This window comes from Tauraco erythrolophus, chromosome 4, assembly GCF_009769465.1.
Source record: "Tauraco erythrolophus isolate bTauEry1 chromosome 4, bTauEry1.pri, whole genome shotgun sequence".
Taxonomy (NCBI): domain Eukaryota; kingdom Metazoa; phylum Chordata; class Aves; order Musophagiformes; family Musophagidae; genus Tauraco; species Tauraco erythrolophus.
Window position 1 is genome coordinate 41,442,928 of NC_141468.1, and position 20,113 is coordinate 41,463,040.

At 43.2% G+C, this 20,113-nt stretch overlaps 1 protein-coding gene across 1 annotated transcript; it reads left to right on the forward strand.

Moving 5' to 3' along the window:
* Positions 1–736: 736 nt before the first annotated feature.
* Positions 737–6,602, forward strand: SLC35E3 (solute carrier family 35 member E3). Its single transcript, XM_086610849.1, has 5 exons — positions 737–1,126; positions 1,318–1,428; positions 3,000–3,158; positions 4,050–4,132; positions 4,603–6,602. The coding sequence occupies exons 1-5, from the start codon at positions 737–739 to the stop codon at positions 4,787–4,789; spliced, it is 930 nt and encodes a 309-aa protein (XP_086466975.1). The 3' UTR covers positions 4,790–6,602.
* The last annotated feature ends 13,511 nt before the right edge of the window (positions 6,603–20,113 follow it).

Genomic DNA, 20,113 nt, shown 5'->3' on the forward strand with positions numbered 1-20,113 from the left:
AAAATGCTGATGTAATCCTGAACTGGAAGAAGGACGATCCCACCTTGAAACTTCAAAGTTTGAGATTTTATCATTTATTTAGAAACCCCGGTCTGGCCATGTTTGCATGCGAAAACACAGGTTCAGCTGCTTTTCCCTTAACCAGAGCATGCACTGGACAGAGTTGGCGTGCAGTTGGGCAAAGGCTTCAGCTCCTTCACCCAGTCTGTGTCTTCTGACGCTTGACAAAGAACGGAATTTGTGTTCTGCCTGCATGTGCGTATATTTTTACGTGTGTGTGTATAGAAATACCCAGCCCGGTCGTCGAGAGGTACTCGTGCCTTGGAAAGAAGGTGTGTTCCTGCCCATCTCTTGGACAGCAGGGCGGGAGGTGGGGATGTGCCTCCGGGAGGGGGGCCGAGGACACGTCCATGCCCCTTCCCGGGGGTGTCCTTGGAGCCGCAGGGCGCGTTCTCCGTCTGCATCCTGCTCCTGTGAGGGGCTCCGCGGAAGCGCTGGCCCAAGCCCCAATCCGAGCGGCCGCACCTTCCCCTTTGGCCCGCCAGCCGCCGTGGGAGGGCGGAGCCGCAGCTCCGCCCGCGGGGCCGGGAGCGGGGCGGGCGGGGCCGCCGGAAGGCGCGAGCCCACGTGTCCCGGCGGGGCGGGGCCTGGGGCGAGCGGCGGCGGTGGCCCGGCCGGTTCGGTGGCGGCCGGCGGGCTGCCTGAGCCGCTGCTGCCCGGCCCCGCGGAGGACGCCATGGGTTGGCTACCGGCTCAGGGTCGGCTGGCGGCGGGGCTGCTGGTGAACCTGGCCGCCTCCATCTGCATCGTCTTCCTCAACAAGTGGTTGTACGTGCGGCTGGGCTTCCCCAACCTCAGCCTCACCCTGGTGCACTTCGCCATCACCTGGCTCGGCCTCTACGTGTGCCAGGCGCTCGGCGCCTTCTCCCCCAAGAGCCTGCAGCCCTCCCAGGTGCTGCCGTTGGCCCTCAGCTTCTGCGGCTTCGTCGTCTTCACCAACCTCTCCCTGCAGAGCAACACCATCGGTACCTACCAGCTGGCTAAAGCCATGACCACGCCGGTCATCGTGGTCATCCAGAGCCTGGCTTATGGAAAGACCTTCCCTCTTCGTATCAAGCTTACCCTGGTGAGGAGGCGGCGGGGCTGAGGGGAGCGGGAAGGGGCGGCCCTCGGTGTCGCCTCAGGGCGGGCGGGAGGAGGAAAGGGGCGGGGGCGCGGGGTCCCCGCGCCACCCCCCCCTTTCCTCCTCCCGCCCGCCCTGAGGCGACACCGAGGGCCGCGTCCCGACCTAAAACCCTTCTCTCTCCACCTCCACAGATCCCCATCACGCTGGGGGTTTTCCTCAACTCCTACTACGACGTGAAGTTCAGCGTCCTCGGGATGGCGTTCGCCACCTTGGGCGTCCTGGTGACCTCCCTCTACCAAGTGGTGGGTAATGGCGGGAAGGGCCGGGAGCGTTGTGGTGGTTTGGTCTTCCAAGCTGCTTGTCACTCGGTTAGATCATTTTTAAACAGCACCTTGCCTTGCAGGAAGCCCTCCACGCTCCGTTACTATTTATTTTTTTTTAAATACGCTATGATAATCCACCCTGACCCTTGAAAAATTGTTTAAGGGATTTTTCGTCCTTGCTGCTAAGAATTGGGTGGGGCGTCATCTTTAACGTGGTCATGAGCATGTTTTCAAGGGGTGAAGATTGCCTTATCGGTAAAACTCGGTTTTTCTAGAGAGCACAGATTTTCTCCTTGCTGAAACAAGTGCTTTGCATTTGAGCCTTTCCCCAGAAAGGACGTTTTTCAGTCCTTCACTCAATCCCACGGTTTATCCTTGAGCTATTCGCTTTTTATCAGCATCCTTCTTCAGTTTCGTCCAAGGTGTTTTGTAGAGGGTACAATAATATATACGCACAACCTTTCTGGCTGATTATGGTTGAAAAAAACAGATATGTCCTAGGACTGCCTTAACCCTTTCTGCTCTAACATTGTACTAACAGCTCACAACCAGTTCGTTATCAGCCATGACTGTAAAAGCCTCCTAAATCAGAGTTCCCTGTCACGATGATGTGATTGTCAGCATGAATTTTAATATGGATTTCTTTGTAACAGATGCACCGTGCCTCCAAAAGAAGTGAGGCTTTTTGACCTGTAGTGTGCAAGATGATGAATAATGGTCTCTTGTCCAGTTTGGGGGCAGCAGGAGGAGAGAGATGCTGTGTAATGTCTTTAAGGGATGGTGTGTGTACTGGAGAAGTGATAGTACCTGAGTGAAATTACTCTGTAATTTAAAAAAAAACCAAACAAGTTTATATGCTGGAATCCATGTTACCAATTAATGTGATTTGTGAAGCATTAAAGTAAACTTTGTTCTTCAGTATGATATAAAGATGCATCTTTTTGCCTGTAACATCTATCTTCATAACCATAGATAGCTAATGTTGTCTCTTAAAGCATGCTACATTGAAAATTCGAGTTACAGTCAACTACAGCCAATATTGAAATGAAATCTTGTAAATTTGAAATAAGCTAGCAAAAGAAAGCCAAACGTTTACTGGTTTTGTTAGCAATACAATGTGGAGGAAAATGAGAAGGAGCAAAAGCAAATCTCTGCTGTAGGCAAAGGTGTTTAGCTCCATCGTAGGCAAGATCTGGGATTTGTCTTGAGAATAAAAGGGAGCTGGCGTTTTCTTCCCAGCTCTGCTACTTTTTGTTCTTCCTCAAGTGTAATACTTTACCCCCAGGCTATGGGAAAGGGAAGGTTTAGGCAATCAGGGGTTTTTCACTACCCCTGCATATGATTTTCTTCTCACATGGCTTGTGTGCTCGCAAGAGATGAACACATGGGCCTCCAGTTAGGCAAAGGTGTAAGTCGATGCTCAACAATCTGTTTGTGTAGTATTGTCCACATGAGACTTCCTCTCTATTAGTAGCCAGTTTGCTTTTGCTCAAGTTTTCAATTTATGAGTGTTTTTCCTCATGTTTAACAGCTTTCTCTTTTGGTTTTAGTGGGTGGGAGCTAAGCAGCATGAGTTGCAGGTAAACTCTATGCAGTTGCTGTACTATCAGGCACCAATGTCCTCAGCTATGTTGTTGTTCATCATACCCTTCTTTGAGCCAGTCTTTGGAGAAGGGGGAATATTTGGGCCCTGGACGCTTTCTGCTGTGGTAAGGCTTTTATTGACGTTATTTAAATAAATAACCATCATTGATATAGTTAAATTTGATAGTAAGATCTGTTCCTTTGTGAAACAGACTTTTTGTACGGTCATTGACTGTGATGAGGTGAGAGGGGCACGTGCAAGAGAAAAAAAGCCCTTCTTGTGTCTGCCCTGCTTCCTCCTAGAGGAGCCTGTCTGTCAATTGATATACCTCCTTATTCTTGTTTCTGTTTAGGGGGCATCTGAACAACAGGAAGATCTGGCAAAATCCAGAAGCTTCCCCTAGTGTATTAAATAACAAATATGTAAATGCCCTAGTTCCAGCTCTTAACTGTCCACTCAGAAAAGAGATAAGCCTGCTCACTTTTGACACTCTGGACTCCTCTCCTGTGGAAGGATACCAACATGGGTTGTTCTCTAAAATTACTAGTTTATTTCCACCAAGAAAGCGATAATTTCTCATAGCACTGCAGGGTCATTTCTCCTAGTGCTGCAGTTTGTGAATGGGATAGCAAGTATTCACAATAATAAACCCAGATATTTTTCCAGATAGTTTTTGTTGTGACCATAAATAAGACTTTGTCTCAAAGGTAAAGAGTGCAATTTCTATGTGCACGAGTAGCCAGATTTTCCAAATCACTCCTAAATGTTCACTGAGAGAAAGGAGAAACGGCTTGTGGTCAGACTGGTATATATTTATGGACATCATACCCTGAGCTACTTACATACATCATCAGTGTCTATACTGATTTGAAGCTGTTTCTGTTTTTGTTCTCCATATGTTTTTCTTGCCTGATATTTTGCATTTGAAAGTAAAGGAAACTAAATAAAAACCCAGAATGTGTCGACAAATGGCCTAAAGTGTGTCAGATTACTGACTGTGTCCATTAATCCACAGATAATGGTACTGCTGTCTGGAATAATAGCCTTTATGGTAAACTTGTCCATTTACTGGATCATTGGAAACACGTCACCTGTCACGTATCCTTTGTAACATTAGTTTTCTCCTGTTTCCAGATGAATTGTGTTAGCGTTAATTTGGGCTGATTTACTGTGGGAAAATTGTCTGTTAACCTGCCTGCTTTATCTTAAATGACAAAGCTGGAAAAGCATGTTCATGTTTTAGTGCATGTCATTTCTTTTTTCTGTCTTTGTACAGATAAGGGCAGTTAACTTACTGACGTGACCTTCATACCTACAAAGAGTATTTACTCACACTTTGGCTACCTTGAGGAAATGTTGGTGTGTCAGTTAGTTTGTAGTGTACAATGGGTCAAAGGCTTTAGGTGGAGGTTCATTCTCGTAGCCGCAGAGATGCAAGAAAGTTGCGTGAGTTTGAAGGCAACGTGACGTACCATTGCATGCTTTGGATGTAAGGAATGAAGTTCCCAAGTGTTTCTTTTTACAAAAACCAATACTGATATTTGCTGTTATCCTTAACAGATGTCTAGGTATAACATGTTTGGGCATTTCAAGTTCTGCATCACCCTCCTGGGAGGGTGCCTCTTATTTAAGGATCCACTTTCTGTTAACCAAGGCCTCGGGATTCTGTGCACATTGTTGGGCATTTTAGCTTACACCCACTTCAAACTCAGCGAGCAGGAAAGCAGTAAGAGTAAATTGGTTCAGCGTCCATAAAGCAAGGGGTTCTGGAGATTAATAATATTATGAAGGAAAACAAGTATTTAAATGTGCATTGATTCTAGAATGCACAAAATTGCCTCCTCCTTCATTTAGATCTATGGTTTTAGTGTAACTGCCAGGATCGTCATTCTGTAACTAAACCAAACGAACTGAATTATGTAAAATGTTGGGGTTTTGCCATCTCGGTCCGTCCTGTCATTTTCATTGAATTTAAATGGTAACTTAAAAGACAAAAAGGCACACTTCAAATTGCTGTGAAAATTATACTGAAGTAATTATATTTTTTGCATACCAAATGAGATCATGATGGCTACAGTTACAATGCAGAGAGAGAGAAAGAAAAGGAATCCTGTCTTTGTGATCATGCCAGTATCGCTGTTGTGAAGAAACTTGGAGGCACTTTCATGCAGATGTTCTGGTATGCTTCCTCCTTTTTGTCTGGTGAATGATGAAGAGGAAAAGTACTTCGTTCAGTGGTTTTAAAAAGGGCCACCGAGCTCATTCCTATTGTATGCTTTCTTATGTATGTTTGGCTTCGACACATTGATAGATTTTGGCTGAAGAAAGGAGACAAAATTGCAAGTGGAGAGAGACTAGAGGAGACGCCAGAAAAACTTGAAGCCACAGGCCAAGCTGTAGGATCAGATCTAAACGGCTCATCTTCAGTTTTTCTTTTGGTCCATCAAGACGTTGAAGAAGTCATTCATTTTTTAGAAAATTCTGTTAACCGCTTTATAATTTTCTCTATGCCAAAACCAAGGCTTTACATGAGATCTTGTAAATTCTTGTGAGCCTAATAAAATCTCTGATTTTGTGGTAATAACCAAATATTTTGCAGCCCTCGCATGCAGACACCCATGCGAAAAATATTTTTGGAGAAATCTTTGGAAAGGTCACCATCTGTAATGCATGTGGAGGTTGCCCGATTCTTTCTCCTACCTTCAGCCCCACCTCCCTTGCTCCTGCACCTTTCCCCAAGAGTTACCTTCGGTGGGATCTGCGGATTTATCTGTTGTCGCTGTTTCAGGGGGAGCCTCAGGGGCCATCTGGGTGGCAGTGCTGGGTGGGCAGCGTTTCCTCAACAGACAGTCCCTGGAAATGCATCAGAGGACTGAAGAGTGCGAGGTGGGACCTGCTTGCTTCTGCTCTAATTCAGGAATGCTTCGGAAATTATTTTATGACAGTATCAAGCACTGATTTGACAATGTGGAAGGAAGAAGTTGAGTGCTGTTCTATCTAAAAAAAGAAAGAAAAATTAACTGCTTGCAGTAAATCTGGTGAGAACATATGTTCACTAGATTTGCAGGGTTAGAATTTATTTGAAGTATCTTAATCCTTACATTTTGAGGTTCATTTTATCTTCATCTACCTCTAGCAGATTTAAAGAGAAGAACTATGTGAACAAAACCAGGTATTTAAGTTTTACAACCACCGACAGAAATGATACTTGATTGCTCTCAGCTTTTTACAATATAGGTAACAAGTCTTTGTGTAAGAAACAATGCAGATGATCTCAAGCCTGTAAATTATTTATTCTGTTACAGAGTTCTTGATTTAAGAAAAAGTTATTCCTCTGTGTAACCTAAGTTTACACTGTCATACTCTTATATCATTTCGGAGTTAGAGATGCCTGAATAATTGTACATCTTTACCAACTGTGTCTTAGACATTGTACTGGTCCAAGGATAATTTTTTGTATACATTTTTATAAATCTATATAAGTAGCTTAAAAATACAGCCTGAACTACTGAAAGATGTGTTTGGACAGTCAGTCCCTGGACGCATATCTTTCAGTATGTACACCAAGAAAGCCATTTGCATTAATTTGTGCTGTGCACAAGTTCTTCTAACATGTAGATAGACTGCATAGGCTCTTACAATTAGAAAACAACAGAATTAGAAGCCTGTATGACAACAATATTTGGGATGAGGCTGATGTAAATATATATATATAAAGTGGTAGAATGAACAAAACAACCATGCCTGAAAATACAAAAGACTCCTTAAGGAGAGGAGCAGGTCTGCAAGAGAAAGGTAACAGTATCGTTAAAGCAAGACATTATAAATACAGTCTGTTGCTGGAACGTAGAAGTTGTGGAGGTCACTTAAGTGACGTGATTTTTTTTTTTTTCCACACATTCAAGAACTCTCCTTTGAGATTTACCCGTTGTATCTGATAAATAAAGTATCTTGAACTTTGTCATATGTTTCAAAATACTAAATCCAAGAGGCTTATGTAATTGTGGGATAAATAGATCTTTGTATGTATTGTTTCTTTGAATACCATGTGTAGGGTGGGAATAAATTTTTAATCACTTGACTGATACCTGCTTATTGCAGAGGAGAAAGTTGTTCTTGTCTTTTTTAGTCTCCTGCTTGAATTGCATACACTTTAGGGGTCTGGGTCTGTGTGAGACAAAATAGTGCCACTTGGAATTTGTGTCTATATAAATATTTCAAGGGAGTTGCATGTTTTGGGGCTGAACTCATGACACAAATGACAGAACTTTTAAAACCTGAGGTAAAATCAGAGTCTTTAACAACTTGTAGTCATCGCCCTGAACGTGCCATCGCAATTGGAGCCGTACTGTACAACCCCTGGTGTTTACTTTCTGCTTTTCATTTCGCTTCATATTCTCCATATGCCTAAGCCGTGGTAACCAGATGGACCTTGGTCCTTTTCTGCCATTGAGTGCTTTGCTGCTCGTATTGGCATTCTTTACTTTAGAAAGCTACCATCGATGTAGGTCCAGTGGAAAAGCTAGCATAGATACCAGGGTGGTATTTAAAAATTAGAGCAGATCCACATGATTCTGATAAAAATACGAGTGGCTGGTGGTTAAGTTATCTTTGCTAGCCTTATCCCTGAAAACACTTCAGAACAACATCCACGAGGTTTTCTCCTTTTCCCCAAAGGAACAGGAAGTACGCCTTCCCTTAACAGACACTCGGCCCAAAGCTTTGTGTAACTTCTAACTTTGGTAACTCTGCACTTTGACAGATGCTGCATCTGGTTTTGTGCGACTGGCTAAGTTCTTGCAGGCTCTGGGGGCACTGTGCCAGAGCAGTTTTCCTGCTGATGGGTGAACAGCTGCTCTCTCAGGCTTGAGGCTGAAGGAGAGTGGTTTACTGCTGTTACATGTATGAAAAGGAGGTTTGTCTTGCAGGAAGTCTACCTTCAAGACAGAGCTGCAATTCAGCGGGAACGTATCCCCTCTCTCTCTCATTTCGTGAAATGAATGCCCAGTGGTGGCCTGGGGCTAAAGCAACATTAAAGCTTTGTTTGGGTACCTATAGTTTTTATTAAACTTCCTAAAAAATATTAGTGGTAGTCAATGCTGGTTAAATATTAAGGTAAAAATCTCTCTTTTTTTTAATGCCTTATATAGTAGGAACTTCAGAAGAGTGTTTTATAACATTTTGGAGTACAGCTAATGTCTAAGCCATGTCTAGTTTGTCACATCTGCAAAATCTATCAAAAAGTAATGATGGATTTCAGATCTGGCTGTATATATTTACATAGTCAGGCTGCTGAGAACGGGCCTGCTCTCGAGCAATACTGTGCAACTAAACACTGGCACACTGTTAATGTATTTAGCAGTGATTTAGAAAATCCAGCCTGAAATTCACCAATGTGCTTTGGAAGGGAAAAAGAAGGCTCACTGATCGGTGAGAGAGCTTTTTATTTTCTTGCTTTTAATGACAAATGTGAGGCTTGCTGTTTAAGGGAATTCAGAGAGCAAGCTTTACTGTCCCGCAACTCACATTTCAGAATGAGATTTTTCTCCCAAGATGACTGTTTTGCTCCCAGTTACATAGTTGGTGTCTTACCTGGATTTTAAAAGAATAGTGTTGGGATTGCAGACTTGCAGTGTTTGCTTGTATTACGGGGTTTTTTGCCTCTTGAAATTTTACGTTAGCCGTTCATGACCCAACCTCCCTATTTAATGAGAAACCCAGAAAGGAATGCTGAATAAATGAAAAGTAAAGTGGATATCTAGTGAAGCTATGTTTTGTTTTGCACAAGAATGTCACTCTTGTGACTGCAAAGATGCAGCTCTATCTGGTGGTTTCTCTACTGTTATAATCAGGTAGATGCGTACAAGCAGCAGCTTTCTGCTCCATGCTAATTCACTCTCTTCCTGCTGGTGCTCTCTCTGATGGCAGTTTCTGCCTTCCATTTGACAGCTCAGTTGCTGCAAAGATGATTGGGATGTCAGTGCAGAAGGTTAAGGACACGAAGTGAAAAACTATCAGCAGGAGCTGATACAATCTCGGGTAATGAGAAGTCCTACTCTAAGACACAGAGACATCTTACCAGAAAGACCTGTGCGAAGCACCAGGGAGAGGTGTGGGCTCGTCTCCAGGCAGGCACTGTAAAGAATGCAAGAGCCAAATTATATGAAATCTTGCTGTGCTGCAGTAGCTGACAAATTTAGTTTAAACTAGCTTTTATAAATACAAAAATTGAAAAGATAAATGCCATGCAAAAATATAAATGGCTGGATTCAGACAGTATAAAACCTTTGCCAGACTCGTCCCACAGCGATGGTTAACCTTCCCGAGAGAAGGGAGCAATTGTTCCGCCTCGCCTTCACCCGGTGGTGCTGGGCTTAGTGAAGGAGGGTTTGTGTTCCTGAAAAAGCTGGTCTGCTGTTTTTCAAATGTACCACTTGGTCCAATGAAAACATATCACTTCTCCCTACAGAGGCTGTCTCGCGCAAGTGGCTGTTTCTGCTTTCATCTAACTGACTCGGATTGTGCTCTTATCTCCCTCTGGTAGCTAAAATGTCTAATGGACCTTGGGGAGTAGAAGATACTGCATCGCCTTGTGTAACGGCAGTGCTCAGTCCGCCCTGCTGCAGGGACTCCGACCCAGCCCAAAGGGTCGTGGTTGCAATCTGCGGTACAAGAAGAACTGAAGAAAAGGGAAACCCAATCCATTCTCATTGTTTTAGTTGCAAAGCAGTTACTAATCCTTTCGAATTTTAGTCTTGGTCATTTCCCTTTAGCAGGTGCAGAAGAAAGCTCCCTTTCCTGTTTAAGTCTGCTCTTTCTGTACAAAGTATAATTATGCTCTATCTTCTGGGATTTAGACAGAAATTGTGTTCACTGCTCACATAAATACATTGACCACGCCCAGCATTGTTGCTTTTACTTAGGGCCCCTTAACTGCTTTCCGATCCAGAAAAAAAAAATAATTGCTTAAAATACAGGAGGAGTCAGATTAACCTGAATTAAGAGGTAATTTGCCAGCTCAGGAGTTGCACGTGCCTTCCCAGATGCACTAGCTCAGTACCTAATGGGCACAATAACCCTTTATAACGGAAAGGCAGGAACAGACATGGACAGATTAAACAGAATGCGATGAAAGTCAATTGTATATTTAGAAGCAAGTAGTGGGAATAATCCAAAGGTTGCTTGAGGATTAGCGTTGCAAAGATATATTCTGATTTCTTAGTGGCTTCACTGGAATATGAATTTGAAGGCACATGGTTATATTTAAGGAGCTCCTAAAAGTCCAGCATGGCCTTGTGGGTAACTAGCACAGGCAGGATGCACATGCAGGCTTGCAGTGTTTCAGAAAAGAGCAGGGTGATTTTTAGAACTGTAGACAGCTGTGCCACATCCAGGAAGTGCAGGGAGGAGATCTCTGGTTGAAGTGCAGCATAAGAATGTAATTTTTAATGACCTTGGCACAGAAAACAGTTGTATTTCTTACTTTCTTACAAAGCAGAGGTTGAGAAGCGAACTTGTTTAAAGAAGCTGTGTTCTGATGGGGCAAAGCACATGAGGTAATCACGACTACAGGGACCACAGAACAGAGGTGGCTGTGATTAAGAAAAAAATAAAAAGGTGAGACAGTGGATTAAGAGACAACTGAGAGGAGTATACAGCACGTATACATCTAGGCAGGCTTTTAAATATAAGCTCTAAGTTTAGACTTAGCTTAACTCTGTGATCAGGCATCTGAACAGCAGGGCCAGATTGGTCAGCCTGAACTCCTTCCCTTTCAATTGCACTTCATGGAGAACGGCATGTGCTCCTCATTTCCAGGAATGAAGCTGCATAGTTGTCAAGTTTGACATTTTTTTTGGTCTCCAACTAAATTAGGTATGCTGTTTAACAAAGAAACTGAGTCCTTGTTCTGCTTCTTTACTCTGTCCCTAATGTCTTTCATCCTCCTTACTCTTTGGGGAGAAAGAAACCATTTGCACACTTTTATTTTTTGTTGCGTAACTAACTGCAGTGACTGTATAGGTTTTGTTTTACAATACACTGGATTTGCATATTAAAAACCTCTATTATTATCTCGTAATTTATCTACAGGGTGTGCATGGTAATCTCACTTAGGTTTCTGTCCCTGAGCTGAAGGGAAAAAGCCGCTGGTATTGTACAGTATCAACTCTTGTGAAATAAAGCGCTCCTCTCCAAGGAGCGGAAAGGCAATGTTAAGGGATTTTTTTTTTAAGGATGCAAAGTGGTTTACTTGTTAAATGCATTTCTTGTGGTGGTTAGCCAAAAACTGGTTTCTTATTTCTTAATCCAGTTGAGCAGATAAACTGACAGTGGTGGTCATATGCCCTTCAGGCAATTATGATACATTCCTGAAAACACACAATCTCACTTTTCTGAGTGGTAATATGATTCTTCTGATCGGGATTAACCATGTACCAATGGTTTTTAGCTAGTATCATTCCCCAGAGGCCCTCTTCTTCAGCTTTTCTTCAGATGCAGTTTGCGTAAGACTTTGGTCTACAGGTAGAAAAAAAGAGGGAGGAGAGATGTTTCTCAAAGAGAGAGATTTGTTTCTCAAAGCCCAAGCAAAACTTTCCCATAAAGGCTATTTTGATTCATGGATAGCTTTGCCTTTATCAGAGTTAGACATGTAAACCTTAACTCCATACCCCTAAACCTACAGTCTCAATGAGGTCCAGCAGACAGCAGAGTGGATGGACAGATGGGAGGATAGCACTTAGCTGGGGTTGCTCTGCACCCACAGTGAGCTGTTTTTACAGAACTAGATGCAACCTCACAGCATCAGCTGTACCTGGGTGTCATTCAAACCTCCTCTTGGATGCCATAGAGAGACATTAAAATATAGGTAGTTTGAAAATCAGAAACTTTGGGAAACTAGCAGATTCAGTGAAAGATGTGCTCCTCGCACACGTTATATGAGATGGCAGAGTCAGTGGTTACTGCTTAAAGGCACGAGTCCTGCTCCTCCCCACGAACACAGCTTGGGCACTTGCTTCTTCTGCCCCTTGATCTGTCTGAGCTGGGAGATTCAGCTGGCCCTCTGCTAGGCAGAACAGCCACGGCTGGCTCAGGCAGCAAGTTGATGCCTCACAGTGCAGGCACGTTTCAGTGGTGGACGAGGGAGAAGAGTGACACCACACGGCTAGCAAAAAAGCACTGAGGGAAGCGGGGCAGGGTGGGAGGCACCTCTTTCACTAGTCCAGATGTAATGCCCTCATGCCCTGCCTCAGAAGGCAGGTTTCAAAGGAGGTTTCATACGTAAACGAAACGGCAAAGAAGCCCTGTGTTCATGTATAGCCACCAACCACTCAGCCAGAAGCCCTCAAAAAGTTTCTCAAGCACTCCACACTCTTGAAGTCTTCGGGAGACTGGCTGGCTCTGAGCCTCACTGGCTCATTGCCTGCCTCTGCAACCTCCCATGGACCAGCAACTCTCTATTCTTCTTGTCCCCTATATAAAGGGAAGATCTTTGGAAGGTTTGTATGTTGGTCCTATTTTTCAGTGTGCTCTATGTAGCTGAACCAGCCTGTGCTACAACATCAGCCGTTTCTGCTTCCGTGGAGACATCTTTACTCCCTTGAGAGCCTGTAGTAATTCACAGGGTGTCACAAAAATCAGAAATCATTGGGATGTTCTTTTAAAGGCTGGTTAAATTTCTATTTGGTTACTTGTCCCTAAGCAAGTCAGGATTTAAATATCTTGTAGTTAAGTGTATTCGGATTGTAAAAGTAAGATAAGCAGTTCCTGATCTCTGGAGTGTCCTTTTAAAAATGGACGAAAATCAATGCATGCAAAAATATCTACAGAAATTATTTTAGGATGGGACTTCCTTATTAACTAACAGGATTTAACGTTTTGAGGCTAGGAAAGACTGAAACAAAACAAACTTCTGGAAAGACTTTTCTGTAAAAGTGGCTTGACAGGATTGGGTTGTAGCAGAAGCAACAGCAAGAGACTTTGGGCTCTAAAGTGGCATTGCTTGCATTGAAAAGGAACCAAAACCTAGTAAAAACGGAGCGCTGATATGCAGTACTGCTCTTCAGTGACTTGCAGCCTCTCTTCCAGAGACAATTGTCCTTTGCCATCTGTGTCAGCAAAGAGGAATGTGTGCCCATGCCGTGGACTCCCTTGGATGCAATCATGTGAGTAACAGTTTAACACGCCAGACTGTGAACCGAACCCACCGAGATGTGGGCAGTGATTCCTCTGACTTACTGTGTTGCAAGAGCTGTAATTTTTGCTGAGAAAGTGCAGTCAACAGCAGAGGGAAGTGATGTCTTGAGCTGGAGCAATTTTATTTGCTAGAGCTGTAACAACAACAGCAAATCATACCTGCTAGTCGGCAAAGAATTATCAAGATAATAATTTTGGAACTGTATGGGGGAAAAGATTTGAGAGTGATGGAAAGATTAGCCACCAGATGAAAGAGAGTCTCATCACTTCTCAGTCTTTTATCAAAAAGAGTTGCCAAGGTAAAATGTGTGTATTTGCTATCACAAAGCAAATTCCCTTAATATCTGCACAAGTGGAACACAAAATACACAGCTGAAACATGCTCTCTACAGGCCCCAAGATGTACATTGCCAAAGCTTTCACAGAGAAGAACAGGTTCAGCTTGAAGTACAGAGCAAATGAGCTTATAAAAGAGAATGGTCTGCAAATTACCATCGGAAGTGTCTTCATCAGTACAATCAACCCAACTCATCTTGCAAAGAAAGTCCTCTGCTCCCTTGCAACACAAGAAAAGCTGGGTAGCGCTACCTAAAGTAATTATCAGTGGTAACATGCACTATTTACTTCTCCTTAAGCAACACTTGAGGGAAACTTCTGGGAATTTGGACTCAGTCCTATCACAGGAGATACTGCAGGGGCTTATCAGCCCAGGTGACTGATAGCACAGGTAATGGCAGGACATTCAAGGTGTGGCTAGATGACAAGGGAAAGACTACTGAGTCTCTGCCTTCAGAAGGGGTCATTTCCCTATTCCCATCTCCAGTTCTCTGCTTCCAGCTGTGTGTTCCTGCTGCTTTCCTTGTGATCTGATTGCATGATAAAACAAGCTGACATACTAGCAGCAAATAAAAGTAAATATCCTGCTGTTGAATCAGCTAGACCTGTTGTCAAATGAGCCAAGGACAGCTCAAAGAAATACTTGGGTGGGAATGCACAGCTCCTGGCAAGGCTGTTGTTTCAACAGGGCATCTCCCACTCCAGCTGTCCTAGGTGGTCTCAGGACACTTTCAGTGAGAGATCCGATGGGCTCAGCTGCATCACCTAACCATGTAAGGTGGCTGAATCAATCCAACACCAGACTACTCCCAGAAAAGGTCTTACCCTCAGAGCTTGCAGCCAGCAGTGAGAAGAAGAGGAGGGGAATGGACACCTCTTTTTTTGCAGTGGTGTGCTCTGGAATCAGCCAAGCTTTCTGTAAACATCTTTAGTAGTGCTGCTGCCTAAGCTAGCTGAAGCAGATCCTGCCTTTTCCTCTGCCTACCTATCTGCTACCATAGCTGTGTAGCTACTCAGGACTATCTCAGGGAACTGATCTGGATGAAAAATAACCTGCAGGAAAAAAAAATGCACTATTTCTCAGGTGTTCCAGATCACTTCAGCCAATTTCTGCCATAGCTTCACAAATATTTGTGCCAATGTAAGAGAGGTGGCAGCAAGAGGACACAAGAGGTGGATGGGAACAGGTCTCTGTGAAGAAGCATGCCTACCAAAGAAATGCATGCTGAATCTTCACTATCTCATCATTAAAAACAACCATTTTAGTGTGTCTGGGCAGCTCAGTAAGCCCCAGCACTGACAGGTTTCTTTAGGCAGAGAAGATATAGTAGACAATGTAGCTGATTAGGGATCAGAAAAGAAGTAAGACAGACCCAAGTCAATGATTCTCTGCAGCTTTACCTATATCCCAGCCGGTAAGAAAGAGGACATTAGATATTGTGGCAGCTCCTGCATTGAACGAGTTAAAGATCAGGATAGGCAATTATCTGCCAAAAGGGACGGTCTGTATTCTACCAGGTCCTCTTCAGTAAATATTGGGGAAAACAAGCGTTCTCATGAATCTTCTTGAAACTCTCCATTTTGGCACTGAAAGCCAGCAGACCTGTGCTCCCAAATATCCCACTGCAGTGCATTTCTGGATGTCTGTGTGAGGCTTGTTTTACTTAGGTGAGGAAACTGCAGCCTGTCTCCTGACAGCCAAGTCATGACGCAGCAATATCTTACAGACCCACAAAGGTGGATTTGGGATTTTTCCCATGTGAGTAACACTACCATGGTGTATTTCTCTCAAAGTATTCTACCATACTGTGTCCCCTCTGGCCTTGGCTCATATCTGAACGACATGGTGTTAAGATAAGTAAGGTGGGTCAGAAGTCAAAGTCCAGTGCCTGCATATCTCTCCTGGTACACAAAGAAAGGCAGAAGGAACTGCCAAGAAAAACGCACAGAATCAAAGCTACGACAGCTAAAAAGATTATTTTTAAACGACAGGGATGATCTAAACTAAGATGCTACGATGGACCCTGTGAAGCCAGCTGAATGAAGGAATGCCAAAAAGTCCATACACTCGCTTTCTCTGGAGGCAAGACATAATGAGATATTAATACTGCAATAGAACCAAACAAAGCACAGAACAGCATTTTGCATGGCTTTTCATCTGCAGTCAGTTTAGCTTGTGTCCTGCTTTTCCAGTGGCATCAATGGGTTTGTGCAAGTTTTCTCCGTTTATTTCTGAGCCTTTCTTTGCAAGCTGTAGATGGAAAAAAACCTTTTCTCCACCAGATGGCAAAATCACCAACAAACCTTCACTGACAAACCTCCTTACAAAGCCAGCACCGTCTAAGGCTGAAGGCGTGCAAACGAAGGTAATGTCTGTCAGCCCAGATGATGGAGCCAGGGGAGGTGGCAGAAAAACAACACATCCTTCAAAAATTCATATACCGTTTGGATTAATGCTTCTATCTCTCCAATCCTTGCCTTCCTGATAAAGACTGTGGATGTTATCCTGATCTATATTGCCCACTGGTACTTAGAAAGAGGTTTCAATTTGCAAGGCAGCTGGGGTGAGGAATTCCCCTTGCTTTTCCTGTTTCATATTTAGTAAAAAAAAAAAAAATAACTCTGATAACAAAAACAAGTCATGTAGAGGAACTCTCTGTCTTGTACAAGTTTCTCTAGTGCAGCTGGACCCATCAGAGTCCTGCTTAGGCTAAAAAATGTGCCACGTACTGGAAACCAGTGTCAGGTGGCTTTCAGGTGGAAGCTATGAAGAACTGAAACTCTGCAATAAGAGAAGAAAGGCAGGGTATGAAATATATATGGATATTAAAACACCTAAAAAAAGGAGTAAACCATATTGCTCTATCCTTCTTTACTGATCAAATTCTACAAACATTTTCACGTGTAATTACCAAAAATTAGGACACAAAGAGTATTTGCAGAATAGTTTGCAAGCTCTTTGTATGAAACTATATTTTATATGTCTAGAGTGTATTTATATTAAATATACTGTGGAAATATTAGCAAAATCTGAAAAGCACCAATGACATAGAGGGGAGAAAGAGACAAAGAATATGCAAGTACTGGGAGAAAAACACCGTAGAGAGCAAAGTGGAGAAAATCAGAGATGAGTGTAAAAAAGAAGTTCAAGACAGTACTGGTCATCCCAACCACTGTCTGGCACCTGAACCGCACAATGCCAAAATCCCACTTTCTTAGTCTTTCTTACTGCAGCTGTGAGAGTGGAAAACGTGTGAGAGCTTTTCCCTTGACTCAGAGGAAAAAAAGTATGAGAGCTTTCCCCTTGATTTCTGTGACTGTCATGTTCCAGGGCCTCAGCACCCAGCTTAGCACAAGCAGATTAATCAAGGCTGTTGCAGCAGAACTGCCCACTGCGTCTCTGTGGGTCCCAGAACTCCTCCCAGGAACACTGGGCTATCTTCTTAGCCAGCTCAATTCCCCAAAGTTGGTGGAGCCTTTGGAAGAGTCTGGGTGCCTATGCATAACCCCTTCCACCTGGTTTTCTAACCTCCCACAGAAGCATTTTCTCTAGGGTAGATTGCCATTGAAGGACAGATCATTTTGCAGAGATCTCTAGATTTCCGAGATCTTGAGGGACATTTGCCTATTCTGTTACAGCACAGAAATATTTCCTGCTTTAATCTCCCTTGACAATAGTAGTCCATTAATTCTGAGAGATGAGATTTAGTCCCTGCTTTTTCAGCCCTTTCTCACCAGACATTTGAATAGGAAAAAGGAGCTGTGAGATGTACTGTGAGTAGCTGAAGAATGGGAAACTCATATAATTGGTGCACCGATGGAGCCTAAATGCTGAGGCTAAATAGCTGCTTTTCATGTTTTAGGTAGTCTTTGTGGGAGCAAGGGACAAGCCTTGAGGATCAATGGAAGGAATAGGTCAAACAGAGCCACTAAGAACATCAGTGAATAAACAGTATTTATCACATCCTTAACACTCATTAATACGATTATATCATATTGATAAGGTACTTTGACAATCCTGTCAGGTTATGGTCAATGGAGAGCAAGATGACTAGTTATGTTCTTTGTGGAGATGGAAGTACAGAAGAGCTACACATGTGGACTGAAGGAAATAAATCACACAATCACCCGTAAATAAAAATGAAGGATGCAAGTTCTAACATATTTCAGAAGTCTAAACTCTCCAATTCCACCTACTCCTTGAAGAAGAAATCTGGTAAAAGATAACTCAAGATGAAAGTAAAATGTGTGGCCCACCACAACTATATCATAACTAGGCTGTCTGCATGTTAGGGCAGTTAAAGAAGAATCTCTGTATATGTCGTGTAAATCTCCTTCTTTTTGGATCTTTTTTAAATCAGAACACTAACATGCCACTGGAAACATATACATAATTAAAAAACAACTTTGCTGCATACTCATTATGCTATGCAAGATCACAAAACCACATGCTTCAAGACGACTGCCTCTCCAGTACAGCCTGTTTTCTGTGTAAAGCTCAGTATGCTTTGACATGTAAAGCACTGTCTCACGGACTATGTCAGCTAGGTAAAAGGAAAACTTGGTACAAGTTTGTAGCTGCCTGGGATTCATCAGTTAATTTATTTTCTACTCTGCCAGCCTGTCATTCCTGTACATACATGCACTGTTTCTTGATCTAGAAAACCTGCCTTTCTCTTCTGTGCCTTTCCCATAAAAGAGTCTTTCAGTCAGACCAAATACAGCCACTATTTTGAAGTGGAAAGGGCAAAAGGATTGACAAACCACTGTCTGGACATAAAGTTACACAGTGATTTGGGTTTGCTTGTTTACAAAGAAAGCAACGCAGTGCATACAAACTCACTATTAGGAGCCCATGGATCCAGTCCTCTTCTTGGTTTAGGTCTCAAGTGAAGCTTGGGCTGATTTGCTGACTGTTATTCAGGATGCTCCAGCCTCTCTGTGAATGTCAGCGTTAATGGGCTTCACCATAAAACGTTAGTTTTGTGTATTGGTCAAAAAAGTCCATCCATAGTCACTGAAAGATGTCAGAACTAGCACAGATATAGCTCCCCTCCTAGTAAAACTGCACCAGTTCCCTCCCACACATTGTGCTGGTGTTACTGTTCCCTTGGTCCACAGAGAGAACCTTTCTGTTGTGGTGGGATAAACGTGTTCCTTGCTTAGATGTTGTTGTTTCATGTTTGTGTTCAAACAAGTACTAATTCATGGGCAGGCAACTAGACACTGCAAAAAACTTCTCTTCTTGCTTGGCAACAAGTAGTTGCATGCCAGCAATTATATGGTGAGGTGACATTTGATCAGGATCCAGGTGAATCTGGAGAGGGCATATAGATAAAGAAAACTGCAGACTGGGTAGCCAGGAAAGCAATGTGGCTCTTCAGAAGGATGACTTAGCATGGTACAAGAGTTTATTTTGCAGAATCATAGAATGGTTTGGATTGGAAGAGACCTTAAAGATCATCAACTGCCAGCCCTCCCTGCCATGGGCAAGGACACCTTCCCCTAGATCAGGTTGCTCAAAGCCTCATCCAGCCTGGCCTTAAACACTTTCAGGGATGGGAGGTATTTCAGCAGGTGTATGCATCCATGCCTGATTTGGGGGAGATTTAATCTCAATGAAACTCCTCTCCTCAGCAAATCCACTTCCAAAATGAGCTTTGGAATATACATCCAAGATGGATAACATAGCCCTGTTTGTGATGGCAAGGGACTCCTGGAGGGAAACTACTCAGTCTTCAAGGATTCAGGTTGAGGCTACCCTAGTGTCCTTGTTTCAGCTGGGACAGAGTTAGTTTTCCTGTTTAGCAGCTAAAACAGCACTGTGTTTTGGATTTAGTCTGGGATTTGTTATGAGAAGAATGTTGGGAGTGCACGGTTTATAGTTGGTACTGAGACATCAAGGACTTTTCAGCTTCCCGTGTTTTGCCAGTGTGCAGGAGCACAACAGGACAAAGGCCCCACAACTTCTAGCTTAGAATTTGAACTTATATTTAGGATTGATATGCAAATTGTCCAGTGAGATATTCAGTATCATGCAATGTCATGCCCTGAATATAGATGAGGGTTGACCAGGAAGTTTGTAACTCTCTTCTGAGTTCTCTCTCTCTCTTTTGGGGGACTCTCTGAGGCTCCTGGAGTTCTGTCTCTCTCACTCTCTTTTTGAGCCTTTCACTCGTCTGGGATTGAGGTGTTGGGACGTATCTGTTTCAGGATTGTTTGCCACGAGGAGACAGACATTGGTCACCAAGTAATGAGCAATTACACTGTGCATCACTTGTTGGTAAATATTATTACCATTATATATATATTCATATATTATTATTATTTTATCATTATTACTTTTAACGTTTTTACTATTACGAGATTGTTCTTATCTCAACCCATGAGTCTCCTTCCCTTTTCCCCTTTAATTCTCTTCCCCATTCCCCGGTGGGGTGAGGGAGGGTGAGCGAGCAGCTGGGTGGTGTTTAGTTGCTGGCAGGGTTAAACCATGACACCCAGACATGAGTAATATCTCCAGTAAATGCTGCAAACTACTTGCCTGGC

What these genes read in the sequence shown, in the direction of transcription:
- SLC35E3 (XM_086610849.1), top strand. Translation starts at nt 737, where the DNA reads ATGGGTTGGCTACCGGCTCAGGGTCGGCTGGCGGCGGGGCTGCTGGTG. An exon ending in TTCGTATCAAGCTTACCCTG is followed by an intron (nt 1,127 to 1,317) that starts GTGAGGAGGCGG and finishes CCACCTCCACAG; the next exon opens with ATCCCCATCACGCTGGGGGT. An exon ending in GGAAACACGTCACCTGTCAC is followed by an intron (nt 4,133 to 4,602) that starts GTATCCTTTGTA and finishes ACAGATGTCTAG; the next exon opens with GTATAACATGTTTGGGCATT.